Source organism: Octodon degus, unplaced genomic scaffold, assembly GCF_000260255.1.
Source record: "Octodon degus isolate 3935 unplaced genomic scaffold, OctDeg1.0 scaffold00005, whole genome shotgun sequence".
Lineage (NCBI taxonomy): Eukaryota > Metazoa > Chordata > Mammalia > Rodentia > Octodontidae > Octodon > Octodon degus.
The window spans coordinates 1,046,351-1,066,346 of record NW_004524581.1 but is presented as its reverse complement, the minus strand read 5'-3'; the positions used below and the strand labels follow the sequence as shown (position 1 = coordinate 1,066,346).

The window sequence follows — 19,996 nt, the reverse complement described above, 5'->3', positions numbered from 1 at the left end:
TTCTGTATTCACCTCAGAGACTTCTGCTTATCTTTTTTAACGTGTTGACTTTCTCTTCTTTTAATACTCCAGAAAGAATGGATGCACAGGAGCCATGAAGCCAAGTTGGAGGGGAACTTCAAGGATATACCCTAACGTAATATGGTTCTTAGCATTTTTAAGGGAGGAAAGGGGGAAAGTTAGAACGTGGTAAAAGGCAGAAGCCATACAGCATGCTTACCAGAGTACCACAGGAGAGTAACTCGATGTACAGTAGCCCAAAACATATATGTTGGATTCAGGAAACAGTCTGCTCTAGGGAAATTACTAAAGATTGCTTTGCCATTGCTATATTTTTGTTGTCTCTAAAATAGAATATGTACTCTTTATCTTTCAAAAATATTATAAAGATTGCCCCCAAAATGTATAACAATCCTCCAGGAGAGCATCTGGAATAAATATTCCAGAAATAGCAAACAGGTACTCTTATTGCTACCTGCAGTCAAGCCATCCCCATGCTCAAATATCAGATCTAGGCAGAAAACTAAGCCCCTGTCTCTGTCTTATTCCAAAGTCTAAATCCTAAATACTCTACTCTTCCAACACTTAGTAAGATTCAGTTTTCAACATGCTCAAATGGCCTGGGTCCAAACAGAACCTAAAGATTGCACAAGTTGGTGTCACTTGCAAAATGAAATGCCTGTTTATATGAAATACGCCAAAGAAGTATAGTGAGTGAATCTTATGGTATGCAAATTACATTTCAATGAAGCTGTTAATAAACAGTCTTTCTTATATTACATGACACACTTCGGAATGAGCTGGCATTATTGTTTTTGTTCCACAGCTTTCCATTATCAGCGCCTCATCACAAGTGTCAGGGATTTGTTCAAGATCATCAATGCATTCTGCCACAGGCCAGCAGGGCTGTTATCACTGCTTTTATCTACAATCATATTGTTCATGAAAAGACATCTCAAGATGAAAAAGCAAGGTCATTAACAGGAAACATTTATACGCTAAGATTATGTGCTACAGCTGAAAGTTCCTAAGTACGGACAGCAAACATTCAAATAGGGCATGAATGGTTTGCAAACAGAAACCCATTAGCAATGAAAAACTTCTATGTCACCCTTTGAGAAAGCTGGAATAGCTACTTTAAATACTTTTGATGGATCGATATCAAATCACTGAATGGTGGATCTTTTAAACATTATTTTAGAGCAGCAACATCACAGTCTGTTTGCAACGGCCTCATTCATTAAAACCAAATGTTAAGAACAATATTGCAATTTTAAAAATGCATCCACAAAGAATGTACGAGAAATATTTTCCATATTTGGAACACAGACAACTTTTCCTGGACTTAATACAGCTACTTCATTATAACTTTAACCTAATCTCATACATGGGTTCAAGTTCAGCCAATCCATTCTTGACTGCTCTGTAGATGTACAACTGCTTGTTGAATGAAATAAATAGCATAATAATAAAATGTAAATCTTGCCTGTGCTCAAGTCCTCTTGCCTCTGGTTAGCCCACACAGAAGTCATGTACAATTCTTGCTGTCACTCAGTTATTCTCTGAGTCATACCTAACAAAGCCAAACTGGGCTGCACTGGGCTCTGCTCCAGGACCTTGGCATTACTAAGCCTGTCCTTCCATCTCATGCTTTTCAGTTTGGTTTAGAAATATTCATCGCCCTGTAGTGAAAGTGGTTTTAACAACAGCAGTAAAAAAAGTGGAAGTAATGATAATCTCAATAGCACTAGCAAGTGATTACAAGGTTGTGACAGTTAACCTTAATTGTATCACCTTGATGGCTTTGCTATCTACCAGGGAGGAGACTGGTGGGTCCTACTTCTGGGTGAGTGTGGGGGCCACAGAGGCATGGTGGCATACGGCTCTATCTGCTCCTTCACTTGTTCTGCTCTGCCACAATTTACTGCTATGCTTCCTGGCCACCATGAACTAAGCCTCTTTGCTCTGACAGCCCTTCCTCCATGCTGCTTCTGCTTTAGAGCCAGCCAATCATAGGCTGTGCTCCCCAAAGCTATGAGCTAAATTAGACCCTGCCTCCTTTGAATCATGAGCGTCAAGTACTGGGTCCAAGCAACAGAAATCTGATTAAACAGAATCCCTTCTTATATTTGGGGCACTGTATTGAAAGATTCACAAACATATTTTTCTAGTCATCACAGAAATAACAATTATTATTTATAATGAAGAAATGTTATCTCCATTGCATGTGCTGAGAGCTGAACCTGTACTGTGTACTGCTAAGCTGCGGGACGCAGTGGATTCTCACAGCAGTCATAGGAATGCGTTATGATGGCATAGTTTGGAAAGGAAATTGAACTCAGTCTGTTGATCTGTTGTATTTGCAGTGGTATCCCTCAAGAGCTGTTGGAATTGGGGTTCTATTAATCCATCCAACTGATCCTTAATATTCTCCTTTATAAAATGGAGATGATCTGTCTTCCTTTACTCACCCAGACACCGTGAGGCATGAATGACATGATACACATATTCATTTTTCTAACTAATAAATTAAGTGCTTACCATACCTCATTCTTGTCATCTACAAAGTCTACAGTAGCATTTGGCATACAGGTCCTCAAGAAAAATAACCTCAAACGTACACAGCAGCCTATTATCAAGTGAAATATAGACGTGTTTGTTGTAAGATTGGGTATTTCCTGGTTCCATGGTGAAGACATAAGACACTGCAGTGGTACCTTGGTTTAGGAACTTAATTCTTTCCATGATTCTGGTCTTAAACTGGATTCACAACCTACAGGTGAGAACTAAATAAAATTCGATGGTTAGATTCAGCATTGACCTTAGGGGGGATTTTGATTCAGTTCTCATCCAATTCAGTCTGTGACTAGAATCATGGACAGAATTATGCTCATGAAAAAAAATACCACTGTACAAACAAAATCAATCTTTAAATTTTTCCCATCATATTTTGGTGAACAGTGAGGCAATCATCTATTTAAAAAGTATTTTATCATTAGTTTGATGGTCCCTAAGATAGTATAATATTAAGAGCTATTAGAATCTTTGGAGCTGGACATGGTGGCACATGCCTGTAATCTCAGCACTTGGGAGGCTGAGGCAGGGCCTTCAGTTGGAGGCCAGCCTGGGCTACATAGTGAGTTCAAGGCCAGCCTGCACTATATAATGAGACCCTGTCTCAACAAACAAATCAACAACAACAACAACAAAAGTAATCTTTATATAATCAAAATTAAGAAGCTAACACCTAAACTTGACAGAATTTTGTCCATGAGAGTTCTGACTATACCCAAAAAATGAATTAAGAATTTTTGAACCCACCTCCTATAACTATCTCTGTTAACACCATGCTATGCTAGTACCCTTTATCGAGCAACGCTTTTTCTCTTCAAGGATAACCAGCTCATTTGGTTTTATCTTGCAGATTTGATACTAGACATTTATTAGAGTTGAAGGACAAATGCACTTCCTTGGAAATAGATTTTAAAACCACATATTATTTGAACAAGAAGGAACTTTTAGACTTTGTAATCCCCACAGCTAAGAAATGGAACTGCCCCAGAGACCAGGCAGATAATATCCACCAGTAGTATCTTAGTTACTTCTTCATTGTGAAACACGGTACATGGCAACGCCACCCAGAGGAAGGCTGCACTTTAGCTCACAGTCTGGAGAGGTTTCAGTCCACAGTAGGCTGGCTCTACAGCAGGACGACATAGGAGAGGGGCGCCGAGGAGGAGCACTGCTGCTGCTGGGGCAGACCGGAGGAGGGTGGTGCTGAGCGCAGGGGGGAGCAGGGAGGTGAGGCTTTGCAGCCACAACCCAGGTGACCCATCGTTCCTGACTGGACCTCTTTCCTCAACTGCAAGTCAGTCACAATGTTCCAATAGTAAAGCCACCTTCCAAAATCTCCCTTCTGGGTGCACAAAGCTCTGGGGGACATCCGGGTATGTCCCCCAGAGAAATGGGCTGGATGAGGACACCACGGGGTGTCATGGGTCACAAACCTGGGGAGCACAGGCAATCCACAAAAGCTCCCCAACTCATTCAAATTTCAAGCTTGTAAAACCCTTTTCCAGCCAGACCAAACAACCCCACAAGCTCTATGAGGCATAGTAACACACACTTCCAATTGCCAACATTTTCAGTTTAAAAGATGAAGTCTCTAAGGGGCAGGAACAGGAAGAGTCTTGATCTGGTCCTTCACTGGACAAATAATTTGTTCTGTGCCAGCCCTGTTTTGGACTCTTAAAATACAAGATGGACGAAGATGCACAAGTGGCTGTTTTCATTTACCTTCTCTATGGGAAATAAGTGTAAAACTCAATAATAGCAAAAAATAGAAACTAAAACTCACATGAGTATGATGAAGGAGAATTAGACAGCACTCCAAAGCCAAACACGCAGGACTAGGAACAGAACCATCCAGGCTGAGTGGGGCCAAAGCCACAAGGGAATAAGGCTCCAAAGGAAGTGTCTTTAAGTACATATCCCTAAGTCCCTGATTTTTAGGTATGTAATAACTTTCAGTGAGAAGAGTGTCCTAGTATGGTTTCCAGCCTGTACTCAGTAAATCCTCAATATATGATGAAACAAATTGAAAACCAACTGAAAGCCAATTCTTAGAAATGTTTATTAATTATAATAATAAAGAATAAAAAGTTATTTGACAAACTGTAATAATACACACTTGCAGATGACGCGACTGAGAGAGAAATCAGTATAGAAATTTCAATCACTATTGAAAAACAGCTGAATCGGGGGACGTTTCTTTAAAGGAACAACTTGATTCAGCAGGAACAAGCTCTGGTTGTTTAAAATTTTTAAGTAAAAAGAAAAAAAATATGCAAGTACAACCTGGAGATAACTTCCTATGTATAAAACAGCAAAAATGTTTTGGGTACGAGTAATTCTGTTTGTTAGCAATGCGACTACAGCAGATATAGAGTATTACTGTAAGCGAAGCTGCCAAGGTATTGCAGTGAGGGAGACTGGAAGGAGCGCACAACTGTGGGCTTGCGGGGCATGGGGCACGCGGTACGTAAAAAAACGCTAGAGAGGAGCATAAAAGGGATAAAACTACCGAGGGGATGGAAAATATGGTCCTACTTTTTTAAGAGAAGCTTTCGAAACAAGTATTTAATCAATAGAGCATACGGAGCATGAAAAGAAGAACTCCAACATCTTGAAGATTTGCATTGGAATACTTTAGCCCATTGTTTCATTTTGGACAATTTTTTTTCATGTCTCTGTGCCTCATTTTCTCCATCCCAAAAAAAAAAAAAAAAAAAATGAAACGATAACAACAGCAGATCGCAGCAGGACTAAATGAGACAACTCGGACACGGCAGAGTACGAGAAACCATTTTGATGATTATCCACATCGTCATTAATAGGCGTTGTCTTGTGTGCCCAGACACGTGCCTTTTGAAGGTGATGAGATCACAGCACTTCTATGCTTATGCTCAATTTATCCACCAAGAAATGCACAGCTGAAAGCGCTCCTGGAGGCGGGGGCTGGATGTACGAGTCAGTCCACTGAGGCCAGAAGCTGCAGAGGCTGGTGTTGCACCCTGGGCCTCCCTCCTCTCTGCACATCCTGAGCACCTTGATGTGAGCAGCCATTTCTCCACCAGGTCTCTCTGCCGGGCCCTCTCTGCCTTGGAGTCAGAAAACTAACAACTGAAACTTCTAGAAACTATGAGTCAAAGCAAAGCTCTCCTCCTATCAATTGTGGGTGTTGAGTATTTTATCCTCCCAGTGTCAGGAAAGTGACTAAGACACCCTTTGTGATGAGAAAGCAATATATTGAACTATTAATGGAAATCAAGAAAACTGTCATCATGACTTTAAAACACACCAGCAAGAGCTCACCTAGATGTTATTTAACAACTCCTAAGTCCACCGAGCAGAGAATCCCACTCGCACCAAGACAAAGCAAACTTGAGTCATTTTCCATCCATCACAATGACAGCAGCCCTTGGGAACCCAGAAGACGGAGCGCTTCTCTATTTGACAGATGAGGATGTGGTGCAGGACTTCCATGGTGAGGACCAACGATAAGACGAGCCATGGAGGAGTGAGGGTCACCCCAGAGCAGCAGTCCTCTGTGATGTGTTTTAATTTTATACTTTAAAATAAATGTTCTGACAAAGTGTTTGTTCAAATTTATTCACCTTTGCACACTTGCCACGGGAATTTTCACCAATGTATCCCGATATTTATTGGCTCTTTAAAGTTCTTCATTTCCTAATGAATACAAGAGTTAACCTCAGCTGCTTCAAAAAATTATGATTTTATTATAGATGGAATGTAACTTTTGATAGAAAATAAGATATTCATTAAAAGTCACTGTTGTCTAAAATAGTTTCTTGTAATTATTGATAAACATAAACCATTACACAAACACAGTTAATGCCACCAAAGCATCCAAATTCTTCATTTCTGTAAGTTTTTGCTTTACTTACTGTTACTTTAAATTGCATGGACTGTACTTCTTTTAGTCATTTATCAAAAAGAAAACATATTGTAGAGTAGCTATTTTGCACTGAAAGCAAAAAAGTGAGGGAAATAAACATGGTAATGGCTAAGCAGAGCAACAAGCAGGCAAAGACTTGAGAATTCATGAAGTCTGTCAGAGGTAGCAAAAAATTAATAAAGATGACCCATTCACAGTGAGCTTGTTATTTTCTATTCCTTTCCATAGTTTTTTTTTTTTTCAAATTTGCAACCATTCAATGTTGTGCCAGTCAGTCTCCATGAAGAAGAAATCATTTAGTTCTTCTTTGTGTCTTTTTTTTTATCAAGAGAATAGAGGTCTCTATAGTAAGTTATGTTAAAACATCTGGAAGGCAGAATAGGGCAAATTACACTTTTATGTCAGATTTTTCTTTTATGATGAACAACAAAAAAATCTGAAGTGATATTCTAAAGGAAAGAAAAAAGGCTATTTCCTGATTAAGGATACAACCATTTAAAAGTCAAAGCATAGTTTCTTTCACAATATTTCTAAAGCTTTTCAGATTAACAAGAAGCATGGCTCATACAAATATATCATGGAGTCCGGCATTACATTTCTATAAAACTAGATATTAAGGGCATGATCAGAAACCACAAGTGTTCTTTCCTTTTGCACTCACTGTACCATATATTCGAAGGTAAAAGTATTCTCCTGTCAACTCAAAATGGAAAAAGTTCTATTAAATAAAATCCATTTACTCAGAATAAAGAAGGACCCCAAAGAATGGCTCTTTCTTCCAAAAAAAAAATCTACTAACTTACATAAGTGTCTTTGGGCTTTCTTTCCCAAGCATTGGTATACAAAGACAGCGCCAAAACAAGAGAGTAGCAATTACCTAGAGCAGAAGACGATCATTCACATAAAGTTCCACACTCAGCCATGCATGCAATGCAGACTCAAGAGCTTATTCCAATGCATATTGACTTGCTTTGCTCCTCCCAGGACATAATGAGTTGCCATCACAGCCTTCGCAAAATGGTACCTGTCACTGTCAGATGCTTAACGTTCCCCTTGGAAGGATACTGTGATATTGTGTCTAACCATCACAGCTCCAATCCAAGGCCATTTTCTCATACTCACCATAATACAAATGTGCTCTCCAGTCTCCAAGAGTCCAGGGAAAGTGTGTCACATAAGAAAGGTACGGATTTGTGCTTCCTTTTCCAGTGTGCTTGCCAGCGCCCTGCATGCATAGTGGAGAATGACCATTGTATCTTCTAGTCCATCTATAACAACAGGCTCCCAAGGAGCAGAGCACAGAATTGCTATTTTTCTGTTGTCAGGACAATCCTTTTTTATTTCCCTTTAGTGCAGACTTAGATGCACTATCAAAACCAGGATTTATTGATAAATCTAGACCATTTGGAAATTACACAGTATATACAGAAAAAGATTTTTTTTCTTATACCATCTCATTATTCCTTGGTCTAGATCTGGTAAAATCTTGATATTATAATACAACTGTCTGTCACAAACAGCAATGCTATTTTTTTGCTTATTTGGGGTATATTTGTCATCACTAACATATGAAACAATTAGCCACATTAAACTGACTGGCTGAAGCTGTAGTCACTTCATGCATAAAGCAGAAACACATTGGTACTTCTAAAAGACATTCTAGAGCAGCAGGTATGGACTGGAAATAAGAAAATGAAACTGGATTTAGGTCAATAACATTGGGAGATCTGTTTGGGCAACATGCTATAACCCCAGAGCAATAATTTACATAATTTATTTATGCTTTGGCTAGGCATAAGTAATCCCACCTTTATATAGAAATTACTGAGATTATATCTGTTTTACAGAAAATCTGATGATGTTGAATTTGCATTTATGATCTTTAGATGAGAAAAATAAATAACATTTGACTTTTTGAATGTACTTAGTACAGAGTCTACAGGGTCTCATGACAGAGATCAGCTTGTAGTGATTCTCCTGTTTTCAGCCTCCCAAGCACTGGGATTACAGGCACATGCCGCCACACCCAATCTCAATCACCCTCACAGCACACCCCATGGGGCTGGCACTGCACATTGGGGATCGAACTCCGGTCCTGAGCCTGCCTAAACAGGCACTTTAATCTGCTGAGCTATCTGGCTGGCCCATAACATTTGATTTTTTTTTTCTTTTTTTTTTTTGGTGGAACCGGGGATTGAACTCAGGTCCTTGTGCTTGCCAGGGAAGCACTTATTCCACTGAGCCATCTCCCCGGCAACATTTGATTTTTGATCCAGGTGCAAGTGGCATATGTTGGCATCAAATTGTCACTTGTTTCCTCTACTAAATTCTATGTTTTTCTCTTACAATAAAAAGAACCCAAAGGCAAATGTTTTCCCAGCTCTTATCACCAATTTTCCCCACTGTTTTATTTCTAACTGCTTAACTGTTTATCCATAATAAGTAAGCACATGCTTTTGGTCATGTTTCTTTATTGTCACTAATTCCTCTTACCCCTCCCATTTAGGCCCAGTAACCAAATGCACTAATCATAATGAAAATGTTTACTTTCCTGATGATTAACTTTGCGATGTAATTAATGTCCCTAATCCTCTGGGCAGCTTTATTGTATCTACTCTGTTTTAACCATGCTATCTCTCAGCTGAATATATTTTCATATTTTAAAAAGAAGGAGACAGACAAGTGAGTTCTTCCTTGCTGACTCTGATTCTAAGAAGATAATTTGTTTTACCAAAAAGAATTTGCAATAATATTTGCTATTTTCCTCGCTTACATAAACTAACCTACTGGCTCATTCTCACCTGAGAAGATAATGGTAGAACAACAAATAAAGTAAAGAGACTCCCATCAGAGCCCATCAGGAGCGCCTTGAAGTGTATGTAACTGATATGAGGAGAAAGAGGACAGCCAAGAAGGAAACATAGAGCTGGGACCGGCAGCAGTGAGGTCCGACCACAACGGTTGACATTCTTCTCTCTCCCGGGAGATTCCTTGAGACGCACCAGGAGCTCTTCCTGCAGGTGTCGTCTCAGACCTCTCACCTGGCAGCAGTGCCCTGATCTGTTCACTCAGATCAAACTGTCTGTCTGCAAAGAGGGCTGAGAGGTTGATGTGCTCCTTCTGCTTTCTGTGAAACCTCCCTGGAAAGTACTCCTCATCCTGAGCTCAAGCTGTTTGCCTTAAAAGGATAAAATATCTGTAGGGGAAAAAAAAACTGTAGCTGGCTGCAAAGGCATCACATACCAGAAGAAAAGCCCAAGACTGCACTTCCAAGAGGCACTCATCTCTCTTTCATTTCCTTCAACTTCACCTGGTGGAACAGCAACTGGGATCCAGAGAAAGCATCTCGGGCTAACAAGACAGCTATATCCACTGTTAGTGAAAATCAAATGTGGAATGACGGCTGACCCTATTGTGTGTCATATTTGAATGGTGGCCAGCACTTGTGGCCAGCAGAGAAATGGAAGCACACTCATCCAGTGAGAAGAGCTGCTGCCATCCTGTGTGCCACAGGACTGTTCCTGACAACCTCTGAAATCAAAGTGAAACAGACAGATCGACATGCTGTGGGATCAAAGCGCAGAGAGGTCCTGGTTCCACTGCAAGGGAAGACTTTGGGATGACCAAGGAGACTAAGGAAAGTGCCTCCCCAAAGGATGAGGATTCTAGTAATCTGTAGCACCCCAAGTCCAATGGGCTATTGCAAGGCGCTCTGCCCTGTCTGTATGTTAGAATAACCACAGGAACTAAAATAAGCTACATATTTTTCCTGTCCAGCCCAAAACAACAGATTCAGAATCTTCGGAGTTCATCTGCTCAACAGTCATATTTTTAAACCTTCCTAGGGAATTCTAATATATAACTAGACTAAGAATCAATGGGCCAGGGATTGCTTAAATGGGAGAAAAAAATAAGACATTAAATATTGCATGCCTATTGTCCAGCCAAAAAAAAATCCAGTACTGCTTTTTCAAGCCTCTGGTGTTTGAAAGTGTTAGCCTTAAAGACAGTCAACTCTTTAGGTGGAAAATGTATCCAGTTCTTTTTTAAATATCACATCCAAACATACTACACACACACACACACACACAGACACACACACACACACACACACACCCTGTCTTCTTCCTTTCAGAACAGTTCTCAAATTGTGCTATACACTATAATTACTTTAGAATGCTGCTGCCTTGCTTTCAGCCCCAGAAATACTGGTTTTAACTGGTTTAACACAATTTTGCCATTGGATTCATTGTACAGTTCCCTGGCGATTCTAATGCACAACTACATTTGAAAGCCACAATCCTATCTAATTTCTGTTACTTCTCCCAAAGTTCTTCTGCTTCCTATTTCATTACAAATGAAAAGACAGACCCCTAGGTACAGTCTATTATACGTAGATTTTCTTGCAATAGCCTAATCATTATGCCTTTTTAGAAGGCAGGAAAGCCTACTGGTTAAAGAGAAAGCCTCTGGAGTTCAAAAATCAGGTTCAGCTTTTCATTAAGTGTGTGACCTCAAGAGAGCTGTGTGCTTCTCTGGGTCCTGGCACTGTTTTCCTCATGCTGTACCATGAGGATAACATAAAATCCTCCCAGTACTCTGAGTGTTACAAGATACGACACAAGTTAAGCAAAGGACCAGTGCCTTGCCGGGTAAAAGCACTCCATGACTGTTGGCCATTGATGATGTTGACAATGGCCATTGCCACCTTTGGTCCATGACTTCATGACAGTGATATTCTGATGTGTCACAGAAGAGACTCTTTCAGTACATAGTGTGGACGGCACAAAGACCCCAAGCCCTCGCTAATGTTAGGAGATGTTTCTAAGAAATAATGCAAAGTATGCAAAATAAGCACTGGTCTAAAGCAAAGCATCCTCATAATTTTCTGCCAACATCACAGCCTGGTTCTCAGGAAGGCAAGCTTTCAATTTAATCCATGGCGATCTTCATTCATAATGTACTATCTAACTTGCAAATTCTGTTCCAGTCTAAGACATTTCCACTCACAGACAAGCCCACAGTTACTTTCTACTTTCTTGCAAAAGTGGCATAGCTTGAACAATACTTATCTTGTTTTGTCCTTTCCTACCCAGCTCCCCCATACACATCTCTTCCCACTCACTTCTCCTGCTTTCTTTCAGATTCATTGCTCTGATTATAAAACTCACCTAGAAACAAGTCAATCTGGGGCATGTACCATTAGCCCTACCTTGTATTAAACATCTGCTTTGTGTAGCTGCAGTTTTTGTCCTATTGTTTATATTTACGTGACAGTTCTGGAGGGAGAACATTCCTCTGCTCTTACAAGCAAAATTATACCTAGAGAGCTCAAACAGACTGCATGCGCTTAACTTCTTGGAAACTAAATTTTAAGAGGATGTTGAGGATCACAGTGATTACAGAAGATGGTGAGAGGGAACAGAATCAGAGTCAGAAAGCTGGGCACGAGGAAGCAGAGAGGGGCTGTCAGGGAAGGGGTGGCAAAGAACACCAGCTCAACAATTCAGATTAGGATTTGAAATGCCACAGCTGTGATTGCATAATAAGCTGTTGAGCATGCTGGTAAGTGCTGCTTTCAGTATGTGGTGATTTGTCACATAGTCTTGTGCTCTCTGGGCTCATGAGGTTCACATCAGAGGGCCTGGCATGCTAGCAACAGGCTGCGTTCCTTGGGATGGGCAGCAGCACCTACAGTGGAGATGGCACAAGGAGCAGCAGCCTGGTGTTCAAATTGGTTGCTAGGATACCATGGAGACCCTCCATTACTAAGCAGACAGAGAGGGAAAAAAATTCATCCATATGCCTTATAACCTGCAAACAGCCACAATAGAAACACTGCCTGTCTTTTACCCTTTTCCATTAGGAATCCAAACCCAACTCTTTAGTAAAATTACAAGAAGTCAGAGCTTGGAAATATGGCCTGCTAGAAAAGGAAGCTGGTCATTTACATTCTCAGGCAGTCTCTATAGCTACTCTGTTTAAGCGCTTGTCAGTATTTTTATTATAAGTCCTATTTCAGAGGCATATAACTTGACTCTATGCCAAAATACCTGATAGAATTTTAGCAGCCTGGTCTTGTACAACTTTATAAAAGATTCCACAACCTCAATTTCAATGCACAGATTGTAATATGAAATTAATGATCAAACTTAAATGGGAAACTATTATGATCCTGTTAGGTCAGAATTTAATTCCTTCACAAAAACAGGAAAGATGAATTTCAAAAACCAACATCCAGTTCAGTTCTCATCCACGTCCAGTTTGCCTAAGTATGTGAGGAATCAACAGTGCCAGTCTGTGGCGTATAATTAGATATTTTCAAAAGGAACATTCTGTAGTGAGTGAAAAAGGGAAGCTTTGTTTCTGGAAGGATAGCATTTGGTTTCTTTAATGGTGTAAATCATCTTAAGTTAAATATTCTTACCTGGTCAGTAGCGTTAAAGGTTATAATCAGGACTGTATCAGTGGGGAGGGCTGGAGGGTTGGAACCACATTCTTCTAAGTTTGAGAGCTTTTCTAGTAGGTAGCAACTAGTTCTCAGTATAACACACACACACACACACACACACACACACACACACAGTCTTGATTTGAAACCAAGCAGAAATGGCCTCTGATCTACTTTATAAAATCATAGCAACAGAGTATCTCCTGTTACTGGCACAAACTTGCTCTTTTGCAAGTGCCTGCACGGTACCCTCGTGCAGCCGCCAGTTGCGTGTTTTCTGTACACAGGCCCTGTGCCTTTGCTCAGTTTGGACTGTTATACCCTCTAAGCCCCCTCCCATCCATCCTCTCACATGGCATTAGCATGCTCATCCTTCAACTACGAACCTTAAAAACTTCCACAACAGTTGCTGATACCATAAAATCAAACTGATTTCATAGATTGAAGCAAATGTCTTAGTTTATCCCCTTGGCAGCTTACTTTATTCAGTTCTCTGAGGTAATTCACTTGCACAATACTATTCATGCCTGTTGACTCCTTGGTGCTAGGACTCGTGCATCTTTTACCTTTAACTCCTGTCAGTATTTTACATATGACAGACATTCCATGAAAGTTGGGAACTGACCGATAGGACAATTTGGGAACTTAATTCCTACTTCTGGAGAAAGCTGTCTTCATCTTACGCCACCTACAATTACACAGAGTTCTAAAATTCTCTCAACTTTCCATAGTATTGAATATATAGCATTTAAAAAGATTTTACCTCTTGAGATATATTAATGGCAAGGTTGAGAAGAGCATGCATTATCTTTTTAAACTTAATACTACCTTAAAAATAAGAAAATACATTTCTTCTTATCTTCTTCAGCTCTTCCAAAATACTTCACAATCACAGAGTGAAAGAGAACAGAACATATTATCCTCTGAAACGCAGCTACCTCTAGGGTGAAAAGCAACAACTTTAGAAATATCCAACGCTAATAACTTTTGATAGAAATGTATGTCTATACATTCCAGCTAAAATGACACAAATGCTATGATAGTAAGACACTGACAACCAGTAGACCAAACTATCAAACAGTGAATAGTTTAATCTATTCTCGGAAAAGGAAGTGTTATGAAATAAAATTACTATTACAAGTTGTGAAGAACCAACAGCCTCTCTAATCTCATAGAATGCATGGAGTTGTTTGTTTCATTTTAAAGGTTTAGTTGCTCAAAGTATCTAAAAACATATGACCTAGTATTTTTCATGCTCAAATATTTATTTGGCAACAAGTGAGTACAGACTCCAATTTCCTATATCAGTTCTTTGCTTCACATTTATAACCTCAGAAGGGCTTAAGAGTTATACCTATCCGGTTGTGAAAGAGATCAACGAAACACTCCTTCCAACTCAGAGATGGCGCAGGAGTGCTCTGGCTCTGTGCCGGAATCTAACAACTTTCTTTCTAATTCTCACCTTAAAGGAAAAATTTCAAACCAAAAATGTTAGAGGGATTAGTTATCCAGTTATTTTACATTTTGTGCTAGTTTGGAAATAATCAAAACATCACTAAGAAAAACAGAACTGTTTTAAAAATGATAATCCTCAAAAGGCAACCTCAGAAAGCAAATATTAGACACATATTTACATACATTTTAACAGAACATGAGCTCAGCAGCACCCATTTACATTTGATGGAAAGAAAACCAGGCACTAACATGATATGAAGTTGAAATCAATTTAAGTCTGTTTGGATGGTTTCATTTTGACTTGAACCAATAATACCTGTGTGTAATCTAAAGAATGACGACCACGTTCAAGTTTCACTAGAGTGTACAAAACACTTGTTGCCAGCAGGTCTTACACAGTTAAGTCATTCAAATGAACTAAACAAAAACACAGAGCAATCCTTTTCTGACCGGCAAGTTTTCTTCATTTCATGTAGACCTAGCTTGTACAATTACTCAAATAATGTAAGATAATGTTCATTTCGCATACAATGTGCTTCTTTTTTCCCCTAAGAAAGGTACACTCCACCATTCAAGCCAATTTTATTCTAGTTTTCTGTATGGAAGTGTGAAAAAAGAACAGATGTTTTTCCAAAATTATTTAAGCTTGGAAGACATTCTATCATTTTCTTCAATATAATCCTTCAGAATCACAAAAACCAGCATGGCAATACCTTAAGAACTGAGGTCTTTAAAATTGAAGCCATTAAATAAATATTAGAATGTACAGCATTTTCAATAGATAAACATTTATTATAATGGGACATCCTGGCTTACGTGCCACAGTAATTTTATTTACCACCATCAATCTTTTAAAAGAATTCAAGTCAAGTATTATCAGGTTCTAAAAGTTAACCACATTCTACAGCCATGCCCTGCTTCCTAGATTCTTTTAGATCTCTTCTGATAGAATGCTTAACTGGAGTTATCAACTGGCTCAATCACACTTCATTATAAAACCTATTAAAAGGGCTCTTTTATAAAAACAGAGTTTGCTCTGCGTTACTATGAAGTTCTGCAGATACTAAAATGAGATCTGTACAATGCTTAAAAATGCAAAGAGCTACCTCTGAGGTTTTTTTTTTTTTTTAAATTATGCAAAACTTAGCCCAGGAGAGATGGCCACGTACTTCATTAGCTAAAACAGGCAAGCCTGTCAGGACTGCAAATTAATGTACCAGAGAAAGTGGCAGTGGCTTCAGATCCCTCAGGTTTCTAAGGTCTAAGGCTGCTGAATTATCAGCAGATTTGTGAAGCTGAAGCCGAAGCTGCATGAAGAGCTGTAAACGTTCCCGGGAGCCAACATGCATAGGTCTAACTCTCTAAGTTTTCAAAAAACTTAAATGAGAATTCATTAAATGAGAGCTCAGACTCCTGAACTCTCGTCCCATAAATACAAACGGAGATCATCAAGTATTTACTCTTTCTCTTTTTATTAACTCGGTGTTTATGAAGTAAAAGATTCCGAGGGGCCTGGCATTATGTAACACGTGTCATCCAGCCAGTGGGATGCGGCTGAAAGGGTAAAGCAGCAACGCGCTTCGCTTTGCCAATCATGTCATTATCTGTTAATTAAAAACACCGTTCATTTTGAGGCTGTCTTTCATTCGCTGTTAGCCTCTCCTTGCTGAAGCTTACTGTCCATATGGACTCTGATTTGAGTGTTGTGTAACAAGTTTCATTCAATTTCCCCATCCAACTTATGGAGCCCACTGACATCAGAGCTCCACGGTTCTCTAAGATGCTAGGATAGCAGAGCAGTCCTATTAAAAACCTGGAGTAAGGCAAACAATGTATCTACATTGCAAATAAAGGTAAGTGTGCCGATCTCTCCGTGTCCCTGGAAACAGGATACCCTCTTGGGAGACGGGTCTGTTCATTAGTAATTATATAAAAATTCTCCAAGAAAATAAGCAATATTCTCCCTCCGATGTTATGAAAAAATATTTAGAAAGAATCAACAGACTAGATTTCTATTTATGGATCATAAATGTCATCCAATTGAGGAAATCAAACATCCTTCCCTTTTATACCATATTTACTTGTGTTTTACACTGATGGTAGCAGAACATCAGGTTTCAAGGGTGCCACCGTGAAGCGCTGGCATGTAGAGAAATCAGGGAGGGCACAGAAAGTAGGGGTGATAGCAGACGCATTTCATTTCGAGTGTTATGAGCCTGCGTTTAGAATTTTACGGCTGGCCAGGTCTGCCAGGGCTTTGGGGAGACGCGTTTGGATTCCTCCTGCCCCAGTCACACACACACACACACACACACACACGGCCAGACACACACCTGGGGCACAAACTCTACGTACAGTACTCGGCATATGTGCGTGGACTGGCTATTTTTTAAATACCTTAGTATCTGACAAAGACACGAAGGCAACGGATGTGCAGTGGCTCTGGCTCTGGAAACGCGCACAGCCCGGCAAGAAGTGCCGGTGAAAATGAAACATTTCTGAGATGAGGACAGACATGGCAAACGGGAGGGGCGGGGGCCGACAGACAATACAGAGACCCCAGCCCCCGCCTCCAGGGTGCCGCGCGGACCCGGCGGAACCCCTGCTTACTGTGGGCTCTTGGGGTAGAAGGGCAGGGTCACATGGCTGAGGTCCTGGATGTCGAAGGCGGTGGGCTCCGCGGAGATCGCCTGCCGCTTGGTGCGCGGCTCGCCCTGCAGGGTGCTGGCGCTCTGCTTCTGCGCCTGCTGGGTGGCCGGCCGGATCACCGAGCGGTACTTGTCCAGTTCGTTCTGCAGCTTCTGGATCAGTTCGTCCTTCTGATCCAACTCCAGCTCCAGCTCGTCGATGAGAGCATCCCGCTGCCTGAGCTCCTCGATCTTCTCCTGGAGCGCGTACTGTAGATCCCGCAGGGTGCCCATGCTCCTCCGGGCTGCCGGGGCTCCTTCCTGCCGCTGCTCCGCGTGCTGGGGCTGCCTCCCCTCTCTGATCAACTTTCCCCAAAGTCGCCGCTGCCTCCCGAGTGCAGGAGCTTCCTACTTGAGACCAAAGCCAGCCCTGGCTTCTGAGCATGCCCAGTCTGCGGCTCCAGCCACCGAGAGTTTAGGGTGCAGTCTCCGCGTCTCCGGGCTGCGCGCAGGCTGCGAGTGGGCACGAGCGAAGCAGCAGGTCCGGCCCGGCCGCAACCTGAGCGGCGGCCCGCGGGGAGCGGAGGCGCAGCGCGGCGGGGCTGCGGTCCGTGCGGGCTCTCGCGCCAGGCGCGCTGCGAAGGAAGCCGGCGGCGCCCGCGGAGCCCGATAGAGCCGCGGGCGCGGGGCGCGGGCGGAGCGAGGCGGGAGCCCCTCTTCGGGGGCGGAGAGGTGGAAGGAGAGACAGAGAGGACCGGGAGGAAACTGGGGAGGTGTCAGCCAGCTCCCGAGCGTATGTCTTGAGGATGCTGAACTCAGAGCCTGGCGGCGCACAGGGGCCGGCTTAGCTCGGACTCCAGCGAGTTGAACGCTCTGCGTGCTGGAGAGGTCCAAGCTCAGCCTGGAGCAGCGCTGCGGGCCGAGCGACAGAGCTGCGCGCCCCCTCTCCCGCGGGCAGCGCCTCACACAGGTGGCTGGTGCTTGCAAAGAAACTTGCCTCTCCCGAGGTGAGAGGATCCGAGCCCGGGAGGGGCCCCGCGCACCCAGGAGCCTTTGGGAGAGGGGGTGGGGATGGGTTCTGATCCCCCAACCCCACCCTCACCCAAGCCCCGCTGCTCCCCGGGTTCCTCCGGTTTCCCCCCTATCTGTCCCTCGCAAACTCAGATTTGACCCTAGAAGGCCACTCAAGCTTCTCCTGTCTCCCTCACACTCGGGTCAGTATCTGCGGGGACGCTCCCCGAGGGCCCGCAGCTTCCCTTTGCTACATCTGATAGAGAAGGGGTGGCGGCTTGACACCACTCCTGAGTTCCAAAAAGTTCATCTTGAAACTGAACCATGCCTAAAACATTAGAAATATTACTTCCGTGACCCCCAAGCCTCTAGAAACTTATCTTTAGTTGGCAAGGAACAAACCCTGACACAGACTTAAGAGGGACAACCCTAAAAGAAGGGAGAGCCCAGGGGTTGCAGGTACAGAAATCCTGAACCAGGTCCTGTACCATCGCCACCCTCTCACAGTAACATCCCTGTGATTTCCTAAATTGGTGAAAATTAGATAGCATCCTTCTTGCCCAAGCTTTATTCACCCATCATGTGAACATGTTTAGAATTCTCAAAATACTTATTTAATACCTAAGTTCCCAATATTTACCTAAATCTAACTTTATAGCTTATGAGCAGCTTTTTAATTACTATTCTTGGGCACTCAGTATTATAATCCAGGGCGCTCTGTCCATTCCTAAACACTAAAACACAGTAGACAGAAAAATTAAAACTGAATTGTCATGCAGAGCTACTCACCAGAATCTAACGTTTGCCAGACACAAATACGAGTCTCTCAAAAACCTGAGCGATTTTGTTTTTAAATACACAACGTTCTGTATTTGAGCTAAAAAGTAAAAAAAAAAAAAAAAAAAATTGTAAAAGATAAAGAAGAAACAAAGAAAAAGCCTGCCAGCCACTGACACTAACAAGCTTTTTTATTTTGTGTATGTGTTTTTAATTAGAGGTGTAATGATAAAAGATGTACATTCCTAAACATACTTCCACAGACATTATGATCTAATTCTCCTGCAGCAGATGACACGAGATACTTAATTTGTCTCTTCTCCAACAGGAACACTATCAGAAGAGCATTAATTCAGAATGTAATACATAACGTGGATAATTCCTAACAGACAGCAGTAAATAATAGCTCTGAATTATTGTTATTTTAATTACAAGTGAGCCAAGCAGAAATACCAAGACTTCGCGTAACTGACTGCATTCTAAAAGGACTTCCGTGACAATTTCTTCCTCCCAGGCAAATGTCCAAATTCTTATTTAACCTGAGGGAATACTTCCTTGGGAAAATGTTTAATACTAAAATGACTTTTTCTTATAGGTCCGCTAGTGGGATCCACAAGGCCAAGAGTTCATGTCTAAAAATAAATTAGAAGCATTGTACAGGGGGAAATAGGCAACTGTTAAGCAAGGGTTTTGTTTGTAGAGTTCATGTGAACCTCAAATGAGGTTACTTAGTGTCTATGAGCAAACAGAACAGAGGCTCCTGCATTTGTAGAGAGCTCGTCTACATGTACCAAAGGAAAAATAAAACCTGAAGCATTTTACCCTCAAAACTTAAAAAAAAAAAAGATACTTGGGAATTTTGATCAAAAGTAGATTTTTTACACTACAATTAATGCACATAGTTTTCACTACTGAATAACCTAGCTACACACAATTATAAGATATAGGCATGCTATGTTTTCATTTCAAATAAAAATGTCATTGATTCTAAGATGGATCTGATAATGAGAATCAGTCATCTGCTTTAACAAAGAAAGTAAGTGGCTGAAAAGATATGACTGTTAAGCATAACTTGTACTTTAAAGGTGCAAGTTATGCTTAACAGTCATAGGGGCTGGGGAGATAGCTCAGTAGAATAAGCACTTGCCTGGTAAGCGCAAGGGCCTGAGTTCAATCCCCAGTTCTGAAAAAAAAAAA

General features: G+C 41.4%; 1 protein-coding gene across 2 annotated transcripts in view; it reads right to left on the bottom strand.

Annotated features, from left to right (window-relative positions):
- The window catches only part of Prkg1 (protein kinase, cGMP-dependent, type I), a 1,308,883-nt gene that overhangs the window by 1,206,658 nt on the left and 82,229 nt on the right, over positions 1–19,996 (bottom strand). The window contains exon 1 of one of the 2 annotated variants that reach the window (XM_004623946.2): positions 16,995–17,701. The exons of the other annotated variant lie outside the window; for it this stretch is intronic. Coding sequence (XP_004624003.1) covers positions 16,995–17,305 — 311 coding nt within the window. The 5' untranslated portion in view covers positions 17,306–17,701. Of the gene's footprint in view, positions 1–16,994; positions 17,702–19,996 lie in introns of those variants that run through there. 2 annotated transcript variants of the gene reach the window in all.